Source organism: Nicotiana tomentosiformis, chromosome 9 (genome assembly GCF_000390325.3).
Source record: "Nicotiana tomentosiformis chromosome 9, ASM39032v3, whole genome shotgun sequence".
In the NCBI taxonomy this organism is placed as follows: Eukaryota; Viridiplantae; Streptophyta; class Magnoliopsida; order Solanales; family Solanaceae; genus Nicotiana; species Nicotiana tomentosiformis.
In genome coordinates this window covers 8,826,626-8,837,931 of record NC_090820.1, presented here as the reverse complement: position 1 = coordinate 8,837,931, position 11,306 = coordinate 8,826,626, and the positions used below count along the sequence as shown (strand labels likewise).

Genomic DNA, 11,306 nt, shown 5'->3' with positions numbered 1-11,306 from the left:
CACCCCCGAAGACAGGAGGATGTAGTCTAGTCCATCTGTCCAATAGTTTCTGAGGATCGGCGGCCATAGCTGGCCTGGGCTCAGGTGTAGCTGCTGCCACTGGCTGGGCTCCACCCACGGGTAATGCACCCTGGGTCTGATATACAGCAGCTGCCTGTCCATGAGCCTTGCGGTAGGGGTATGTGCTCCCTCGCCGCCTGAGATGTGGCTGGGTCTGCCGGAAATAAACCGGCCTGAGTCATATTGTCCATGAATCGCAGCATACGACCCATGACGTCCTGAAATCCCGGTGCAGATGTGAAGTCCACCAGAGCTGGCTCTGCCACAGGCACCTCACCCCGCTCCTCAATAATGGGATTCTCTGCTGGATCCACTGGCGGCATAACTGGAACAGTCCTGGGACGTCCTCGCCCTCTACCACGGCCTGGAGCCCTCCCTTGGCCTCTAGCAACTGGGGGAGTAGATCTTCCCTGGTCTGGAACTTCATTCGAGCGCGTTCTCACCATCTGTGAGAAAATAAGAGAAGGATTTTTAGTGCTACATTAATTTCACGATGGAATGGAAAGAAAGGTAATTTCCTAACACCCTCTAGCCTCTCGAAGATAAGTACAGACTTCACCGTACCGATCCACAAGACTCTATTAGGTCTGCTCATAACTTGTGAGACATACGTGAACCTAGTGCTCTGATACCATGTTGTCACGACCCAATTTAACCTGTAGATCGTGATGGCGCCCAACACTACAGCCAGGCAAGCCAACTAATAAATGAAGCATACATTGATAAAATTTAAAACTAAGAAAATATAAACCCAAACTCTACCAATGTGTGTTCCAAGACCTAGTGTCACAAGTGAATGAGCATCTAGTAGATTATACAAAACTCCAAATACTATCTGAAATGAAATAGACAGAATGTAAATATAAGAAGAGACACTGGTAGCTGCGGAACGGCTCAGAAAGGCAGCTCACCACTATGCCTCGGGATGACGTGGGTATGTGATGATAGGTCCTCCACTAGTACCTGTCTCAGATCCTGCACAAAAGGTGCAGCAAGTGTAGTATGAGTACGTAAACAACATGTACCCAGTAAGTATAAAGCCTAATCTCGAAGTGGTAGAGATGAGATGGCCGACTTTGATACTCACTATCTGTCAATAATAATAACTGAAATAAAACTAGGATATTTAAATCAGTAAGATTTACAGAATTTATAATAATTTATTTAATCAGCGAAAATAATCAAATTCTTCAAATGTAACAATTCTCAATATATTAATTAAATTCCTTCACTTCGAATAATTTCCAAATTATCAATTAAATCTCATTTACAGGAGTAACAATTAATTCCTTAACAAGCAAGAATAATAATTCATTAAATTTTAAAGATTTTTCAATTTATTAATTAGCTTTACAAGCTGAAATAAATTATTAAAGTATCGTGTAATTATTATTATTAAACACGATTTCTGCCGAGGACGTACGACCCGATCCAAAGTGTCGTTTACACTGCCGAGGGACGTGCGGCGCGATCCATAGATGCATTTATCCTGCCGAGGCGTTCGGCCCGCTCCACAAGAAAGGAGGACATTTTCTTATGTGCCTCCGGAAGGAGAGTATATTTATTATAAGATAAATTCGGGAGGAGAACAATTTCTTTTAACAATTAATTGATTTAAACAGAAAATCAAGCCTATGAGATTTTCATTCTTTAATATCTTTATCTAACAATTCACTATATATTCATATATATCAAGTAATATTAATTAATCAAAGAATACTATTTACACAAGTAATGCATGCTTTGAGTCCTAAACTACCCGGACTTTAGCATTAATAGTTGCTACGCACGAACTCTCGTCACCTCGTACGTACGTAGCCCCCACAATTAGCAATAATTATTTAATTTTAATCACCTATGAGGTAATTTCCACCTCACAAGATTAGACAAGAGACTTACCTCGTCTTGCTCCAATTTAATCCACTATAAGGTCTTTTCCACGATTATCCAATTCTGTCTGGCTCGAATCTAGCCAAAATAATTCGATACAATCATTAAAAATTATAGAAATCAATTCTATAAGAAAATACTACATTTTAAATAAAAATCCCGAAATTAATTAAAAATTCGTCTGTGGGGCCTACGTCTCAGAATCCGGCAAAAGTTACGAAATCTGATAACCCATTCAATTACGAGTCCAACCATATCATTTTCACTCAAATCCGACTCCGAATCCATACCGAAATCTCAAAAATTTGTTTCTATGAGATTTCTAAATATTTCCCAAATTTAAATCTCAAAACAGTAATTTATGGTGAAAACAATGATATACTTGTATATGTAGACCAAATCCGAGTTAGAATCACTTACCCTAATATTTTTTCCTTGAAAATCTGTCAAAAGTCGCCTTTGCTCAAGCTCAAGTTTGTCAAAAATGGCAAATGGGACGAATGTCCTCTATTTTTATAACTTACAGCTCTGTCTAGTTCGATCAAGGAGCTCGATCAGGGGAGCTCGATCTCGGGAGCTCGATCTCGGGAGCTCGATCTCAGGGAGCTCGATCTCAGGGAGGTCGATCTTGGGAGCTCGATCTTGGGAGCTCGATTTTTGGAGCTCGATCATGGGAGCTGGTCATGGCCTCGAGCCTGGGGCATGGTCATGGCCTCGATCAAGTTCGATCTTGGGTCTTGATCCTGGCCCTCGAGCCTTGCCTTCGATCGTGGCTTCGATACTGAGCCTCGTCCATGTCTTCGACTCAGGCCTCGATCGTGGGCTCGATATCTGGGTTCGATCTGGGGCTCGATCACAGCCTAGAATATACAGCAGAAGGAAAAATTGCAGTAGCTTTTTAAGTCCAACTTTTGATCCGTTAACCATCCGAAACTCACCCGAGGCCCTCGAGACCTCAACCAAATATACCAACAAGTCCTAAAATATCATACGAACTTAGTTGAACCTCTAAATCACATCAAACAACGCTAAAATCATGAATCATACCCCAATTCAAGCTTAATGAAACTTAGAGTTTTCAACTTCTACATTCGATGTCGGAACCTATCAATTCCACTCTGATTAACCTAAAATTTTACACACAAGTTATAAATTATATAACGGAGCTATAAAAATTTTCGGAACTGGATTCCGACTCCGATATCAAAAAGTCAACTTATCGGTCAAATTTCCAAACTTAAATTCTTGTTTTTAGCCATTTCAAGCCTAATTTAACTACGGACTTCCGAATAAAATTTCGAACACGCTCCTAAGTCCAAAATTACCATACGGAGCTGTTGGAATCATCAAAATTCTATTTCGGGTTCATTTTCTCAAAATATTGACCGAAGTCAAACTTAGCACTTTAAGACCAACTTAAGGAACCAAGTATTCCGGTTTCACCCCAACCACTTCCAAATCCCGAACCAACCATCCCCGCAAGTCATAAATCATTACAAGCACATACAAAAAGTTTTATTTTTAGGGAACGGGGTTCTTAAAGTTAAAATGACCGATTGGGTCATTACAGTTAAACATTGGTTAATTGACAGCTGAGGCATTGGTATTATTCTGGAAATCTAAAGAAAAGAAAATAAGATTATAAATAAATGAGATGTAATCCCTTTCTTGTGCACTGAAAAACAATGACAAGCAAAAAAGATACTTCAAAAAAACTAAGTATATGATAGAGAGAGAACAATTTGGATATAATTAATTATTTTGTTAAAAAAATCAGATTTAAGTATAGCTTTCTGAAAAAGAAAGAATTTTTATTAAAAAATATTTCGGGGCGGGTGAACTCGGGTGGAGTGCGGGGCGGGTGAACGCGGGTTTAAATCCTATGCGGGGCGAGTTTAAATTGTGCGGGTTCAGACAGAACCCGCCCCACACCCTTCCTAAATAGTCTTAATGTTGTTATCACTATAAAGGAGCTAATACTAACAAAAACATTAATTCTTATTGATTCTAATACAAAATAATTTATATTTCAATTCACTTTCAGTTATATATATTGATTAGAAGAGATAATTTTAATCTAGATACATAGATACGCACTCCAAGTTAGTGTGATTATTAAATAGACACCTATCGTTGGTACAAGTCTCATTCATGCAAACCTCAAGCATTTTACTCGAATTAAGCTGATGCAGCCTTAAGTATAAGATTTCCCAAACTAAATGAATTAGAAAAAAAATATAATGGAAAAAATGATAAAATTATTTGTCAAACTAAAGTAGCTTTTAAGCCCAAAATAATGAGTTGGGGTTGCTCAACTTATTACTTTTGGCTTGTTTTAAGCACTTTTAACCTGTACTAAGCACCTTTTGTCTTTTTCAAAGCTCAAATAAGTTAAAATGAGTTTAAACGCTGGTATGACCAGCTTGAAAGCCAATTCAAACACCTTCAATGTTTATGTAACTCTCTTTTGAATCCCAAACCACCTTTATTCTCTTTTCATGAAATAAAATTATGGTGCAAATAACAAAAAATGTATATACGTTAGGAGTACAATACACAAAGAACTCTAAATACAATAGGTCTTGAATCCTATCTCAGTTCGAAACCTTCACATATTTTTTTTCTTTCCTTTTTTGCCTTCCCTACATTGAAGTAAAACACTAAGAACTCAATATGTCTTGATCCTATTTCAGTTCTAGACCTTCACAAATTTTGTTACTTTGTAATTTACCTTTTTCAAATTGGAGTAAAACACGTTTCCTTCTTTATATGTTGCATCAACTAAACTTGTGATGAAACAAAACCTAATTGAAGGCTTTTTTCATCCCACACAACTTGCAGCAAACTATCCCTAGACGTGATTGGCACCCGGCTAAAGAGAGCAGCCATGGAACATAGTATGATCTTTCTTCCACTTGATATCTTATTTTTCATCTTTATTAGGCTACATGTTAAATCTTTATTACGTTTTCAGTCTGTTTCTAAACCATGGAAAGCTATAATATCTGACGAAAAATTCAAGAAAACTCACCATGATCAATCCAAAGCGTCGAGTCCCAAAAATCTCTTTGTACAATTCAATGATGGTGTATTCAAGAAACCGACCAACTTTGGTCGGTTTTTCAATTAAAATAAATAAAAATTATTATTAAAAAAACCGACCAAAATTGGTCGGTTAATTCGACGGGTCATTTAAAAAAACCGACCAACTTTGGTCGGTAATTTTACTTTTTAATAAAACCGACCAACTTTGGTCGGTTATTTTCGTGCGAAAATACAATTAAAGAGTATAAATCAAATAAAAGACAATCTTAAAATAAAATATACCAATGGTCTAGTGGTAGAATAGTATCCTGCCACAGTACAGACCCCGGTTTGATTCCCAGATGGTGAATTTTTTTATTACATAATTAAAATACCGACCAACTTTGGTCGGAAAAAATCGACCAACTTTGGTCGGTTTTTTTTGCAATTTTTTTTTTTGAATTTAATTGACCGACCAAAGTTGGTCGGTAATTTCCGACCAACTTTGGTCGGTATTCCTTTCCGACCACAAAAATACCGTCCACACATAAATGGTTGCGTTTTGATCGGTTTTTGGCCATTACCGACCAACGTTGGTCGGTATTTTTTGTCGGATTTTACCGAATTTCTAGTAGTGTTTGTATGATAATTTCGGACTTGAGCGTATGTTCGAACTAGGTTTTGGATAACCCAGGAGCGTTTTGGCGCTTAACAGTGAAAATCAACTATTTGAAGGTTTAAAATTCTTTAAATTTGGTTTGGAGTATGTTTTGGAGTAATTGAAGTCTGTTTGGAATTTCGAGTTTGGGAATAACTCCGTATAGTGATTTAAGACTTGCCCACAAAATTTCGTGTCATTCCGAGTAGTTTAAGTATATTTTCGACGCATTAGAAGTAAATTGAAGAACTTGAAATTTCTAAGTTGAATCAATTTGGTGTAGGGTATGATTCTTAGTTTTGATATTGTTTTACACGTTTCGAGGGTTCGAGCGAGTCCGTTTTATGATTTCAAACTTGTTGGTATGTTCGGGCAGAGCCCCGGGGGCTCCGAGTATTAACCGAACGAGGCTCGGACCAATTTTGAAATTTAGAGGAAGATCTAAAGCTTTCTGCTTCTGGTACGATCGCACCTGCACTTGGACAGTCGCGGGTGCGACCATCGAAGATGCGACATTTGTTCGCATAAGCGGAAGGAGGAGGGAATGCCTTCCACCACAGCTGCGGAACTTTGGCTAACCTGCGAACGCGTAGGTGTGAGGCTAGGTGCGCAGATGCGAGGCTTGGTCAGGCGAGTAGAACCCGCACCTGCGAGGTTTTTGCGCAGGTGCGTTCCCACCTCCGCAGGTGCGAAAGGCCTGTTTGGCAAAAAGCTCAGAAGAATGGGAATCAACCATTTTGAGCCCATTTTTCTTCCATTTCCAGGCGATTTCAGAGCTTTTGAGAGTTTTAACTAGCAATTAGAAGGTAAGTTAATTCTACACCCATTGAGTTAAATACATATATTATGGGTAGATTATAACTAGTAAATCTTAGAAATCAAAGGTTTAGATGAAAACCCTAGATTTATTTAAAAATGAGATTTTAACCACGAAAATGGTTATGGAATTGGATATAAATTATATATTTGAGTTCTTGAGATTATGGGTAACGTTTTCATCCGAAAATTTCTGGAATCCGGGCACGTGGGCCCGGGGTAAATTTTAGGAATTCTACCATTTTGGGTTGGGTAATTTATTTAATAGCCTAAATTCGAATTATTGAACATGTATTAATTATTTTGTCTAACATTTGGATAGTTTCGAATTCTTCGGCATCGAATTGAGAATTTAATGCGACGTGGTAATTGGAAAGTGGACTTTGAGACAAGGTAAGTCTTTTATCTAATCTTGTGAGGGGAAATTTACCCCATAGGTGATTAAATTAAATAATTAAGCTAAATTGTGGGGGCTACGTACGCACGAGGTGATGAGAGTCCATGCGTAGCTACTACTTATGCTAAAGTCCGGGTAGTTTAGGACTCAAATCATGAATTACTTGTGTAAATTATATTCTTGGTTTAATTAAAATTATTTGATATATATATTTTGAATTGTTAGGAAAAAATATTAAAAGATGAAAATTTCATATATTTAATTTTTTGTTTAAATTAATTAATTATTAAAATAAATTGTTCATCCTCTCGAATTGATCTTATAATAAATAGACTCTCCTTTCGGAGGTACATAAGAAAATGTCCTTCTTTCTTGTGGAGCGGGCCGAATGCCTCGGCAGGATAGATGCATCTATGGATCGCGCCGCACGTCCTTCGGCAGTGTACATGACACTATGGAACGGGTCGTACGACCTCGGCAGAAATCATGTCTAATAATAATAATAATTACACGATACCTTGCTATTTTAATTGCAGCTTGTGAATTTAATTAATAGATAGGAAATTGTTGCATTTGAAGGATTTTTTTTTTTTTATTATTATTATTATTATTATTATTATTTCTGCTAATTGAATAAAATTATTGTTAACTCTATGAATCATGCTGATTTAAATAATTCTATTTTATTCTATTTATTATTGTTGACCCTTAATGAGTCTCAAAGTCAACCATCTCGCCTCTATCACTTCGAGATTAGGCTTGATACTTACTGGGTACACGTTGTTTACGTACTCATACTACACTTGCTACGCTTTTCGTGCAGGACCTGAGGCAGGTACTAGTGGAGGACCTATCATCTTACACCCACATTATCCAGAGGCGTAGTGATGAGCTGCCTTTCTGAGCCATTCTGCAGCTATCAATGTCTCTTCTTGTATTTACATTCTGTCTATTTTATTTCAGACAATATTTGAAGTTTTGTATAATCTACTAGATGCTCATACACGTGTGACACCAGGTCTTGGCACACACATTGGTAGAATTTGGAATTGGTATTATTTTCTTAAATTTAAATTAATCGGTATCTTTTCTATTTTCATTAATATTGCTAGGAAAAAGAATAGAATTACTTGGAAAATGTGTAAAGAATGATTGATATATGTTTAATTTATTAGTTGGCTTGCCTAGCTGTAATGTTGGGCGCCATCACGACCTATAGGTGAAATTGGGTCGTGACAACATGGTATCAGACCTAATAGAGTCTTGCGGATCGGTACAGAGACATCTGTACTTATCTTCGAGAGGCTATAGGGTGTTAGAAAATTACCTTTCTTCATATTCTATCGTACAATTGATGTAATACTAAATATTCTTCTCTTATTCTCTCACAGATGGTGAGAACGCGTTCTAATGAGGTTCCAGACCAAGGAAGAGCTACTCCCCCAGTTGTTAGAGGCCGAGGGAGGGCTCTAGCCCATAGTAGGGGCGAGGATGTCCCAGGACTGTTCCAGTTGTACCGCCAGTGGGTCTAGTAGAGAATCCCATTGTTGAGGAACATGGTGAGGTGCCTGTGGCAAAGCCAGCTCCGGTGGATTTCACATCTGCACCGGGATTTCAGGATGTCATGGGTCGTATGCTGCTGTTCATGGACACTATGACTCAAGCCGGTTTATTTCCGGCAAACCCAGCCACATCTCAGGCGGGCGGGGGAGCATAGACCCCTACCGCACAAGCTCATGGGCAGGCAACTGCTGTATATCAGACCCAGGGTGCACTACCCGTGGGTGGAGCCCAGCTAGTGGCAACAGCTATACCTGAACCTAGGCCAGCTGTAGCCGCTGATCCGTAGAAACTATTGGACATATGGACTAGACTTCATCCTCCTGTCTTTAGGGGTGAGCGACATGAGTTTCCCCATGATTTCATTGATCGGTGCAAGGATAGACTGTACAACATGAGGTTATTGGAGTATTATGGGGTAGATTTTCCTACTTTTCAGCTAAAGGGCAAAGTCCGTAGATGGGGGAAGTATTATCTTCTTGGCAGACCAGTAGATTCTCCTCCCATGACTTGGGATAGGTTCACTTGTATCTTTCTTGACAGATATATTCCACCCTCCCAGAGGGAAGAGTTGCGGTTTCAGTTTGAGCAGCTCCAGCAGGGTCAGATGTCAGTGACCGATTATGAGGCGAGGTTCTCTAAGTTATCTCACCATGCACTTTTGATACTCCCTACTGAGACGGAGAGAGTGCAGAGGTTTATTGCAGGTTTACATATTGGCATTCAGGCCACAATGGCTCGAGAGGTTGAGATGGGTACTTCTTATGAGCTAATCATGGAGATAGCCCGAAGGATTGAGGGTGTGCGTCAACGGAGCTGAGAGCAGGTTATGAAAGATAAGCGGTTTAGATATTCTAGAGAGTTCAGAGGTGCTCCGTCTGGGGGCAGAGGTCAGTTCGTGAGAGGGCAGTCCAGCAGGCCCCCATATCCCGCACCACCGCCTCCTCAGGGTGCTCTAGTACGACCTTATTTAAGTGCTATACCAAAGAGTTCTTATCGCCCACCAGCTATTCAGGGTCCTTCCAGTGGGTATTCAGGTCACCAGGGCCAGATTCTTAGTCAGCAGCCCATTGTACCGAAGAGTTGTTAGGAGTGTGGGGATACAGTCACATATGGAGATTATGCCCCAGGCTGCGGGGTAGACTAGTGCAGTACGGTCAGTAGCCTATGATCACCGCACCAGTTGCTCCACCATTCGGACCACCAAGAGGTGGAGGACAGGTGGGTAAGGGTCGTCCTAGAGGTGGAGGTCAGCCAGGTGGAGACCAGCCAGTTGGCGCTCCAGCTCGGTTCTATTCTTTTCTGGCTAGACCAGATGCAGAGGCCTCAAATGCCGTGATTACAAGTATTATTTCTATTTGCGGCAAAGATGCCTCAGTATTATTCGATCCAAGATCTACGTATTAATATGTGTCATCTCTATTTGCTCCATTCCTGGGTGTTATCGTGAGTCCTTGAGTATTCATGTTTCTGTGTCCACTATGTGGTTATGAAACTTGAGAAGATCTTCTACTGCTTGAGATGACCGACTTTGAAATTATTCTATGCATGGACTGGTTATCTCCATATCATGCTATTCTAGATTGTCATGCCAAGATTGTTACCTTGGCTATTGTAGCATTTCCTAGGCTGGAGTGGAAGGGTTCATCTATTAGTTCATCTAATCGGGTTATTTCTTTTATGAAGGCTCAACAGATGGTTGAGAAGAGTTGTTTGGCTTATCTAGCCTATGTTCGGGATACTACTGTAGAGACTTCGTCCATTGATTCAGTGCATGTAGTTCGGGAGTTCCCTGATATATTTCCTTCAGATCTTCCAGGTTTGCCACCTGATCATGATATTGACTTCTGTATTGACTTGCCTCCAGATACCCAGCCTATATCTATCCCACCCTATTGGATTGCTCTGAAAGAATTGAAAGAACAACTTGAGGAGTTACTAGCCAAAGGGTTCGTCAGACCGAGTGTATCGCCTTGGGGTGCACCGGTGTTGTTTGGTGAAGAAGAAGGATTGAACGATGTGAATGTGTATTGATTATCGCCAATTGAACAAAGTCACTATTAAGAACAAGTACCCGCTGCCACGTATTGATGATCTATTTGACCAGTTGCAGGGTTCTAGGGTGTTTTCTAAGATTGACTTGAGGTCGGGGTATCATAAGTTGAAGATTCGGGATTCGGATATTCCGAAGACTTCTTTCCGGACTAGATATGGTCATTATGAATTTCTAGTAATGTCCTTCGGTTTAACTAACGCCCCGGCAGCGTTTATGGATTTGATGAACAGGGTATTCAGGCCATATATTGATTCGTTTGTCATTGTCTTCATTGATGATATCTTGATCTACTCGCGCAGTAAGGAGGAGCACGAGCAGTATATGAGAGCGGTGCTTCAGACGCTGCGGGAATAAAAGTTATATGCTAATTTCTCTAAATGTGAGTTCTGGCTAGAGTCTGTAGCATTTTTGGGGCATATTGTATCCGGCGAGGACATTAAGGTTGATCCCAAAAAGATTGAGGCAGTTCAGAATTGGCACCGACCCACTTCGGCGACTGAGATCAGGAGTTTCCTAGGTTTAGCAGGTTATTATCGTCGGTTCGTGGAGGACTTCTCATCTATTGCAACACCTTTGACCAAATTAATCTAGAAGGGTGCTTCGTTCCGATCGTCCGATGATTGTGAGGTAAGCTTTCAGAAGCTCATGACAACATTGACTACAACACCGATGTTAGTTTTACCTTCCGGTTCGGGGATGTATACAGTGTATTGTGACGCTTTACGCGTTGGCTTGGGTTGTGTATTAATACAGGAAGGGCGAGTTATTGCATATGCTTCACATCAGCTGAAGCCCCACTAGAAGAACTATCCAGTGCATGATTTGGAGTAAGCTGCAATTGTTCC

The 11,306-nt window shown here is 40.0% G+C and overlaps 1 protein-coding gene across 1 annotated transcript; it reads left to right on the top strand.

Annotated features, from left to right (window-relative positions):
* Nucleotides 1-9,953: 9,953 nt before the first annotated feature.
* LOC138898363 (uncharacterized) lies at nt 9,954-10,815 on the top strand. The gene is made up of 2 exons (XM_070184422.1): nt 9,954-10,354; nt 10,761-10,815. Exons 1-2 carry the CDS (start codon nt 9,954-9,956, stop codon nt 10,813-10,815), a joined length of 456 nt encoding a protein of 151 aa, XP_070040523.1.
* Nucleotides 10,816-11,306: the final 491 nt, after the last annotated feature.

Bases quoted from the DNA above. Each gene is read 5' to 3' on its own strand.
- LOC138898363 (XM_070184422.1), top strand. From the start codon at position 9,954: ATGGACTGGTTATCTCCATATCATGCTATTCTAGATTGTCATGCCAAG. The intron at 10,355-10,760 runs GTTCGTCAGACC...CTACTCGCGCAG, and splicing joins GAGGAGTTACTAGCCAAAGG to TAAGGAGGAGCACGAGCAGT.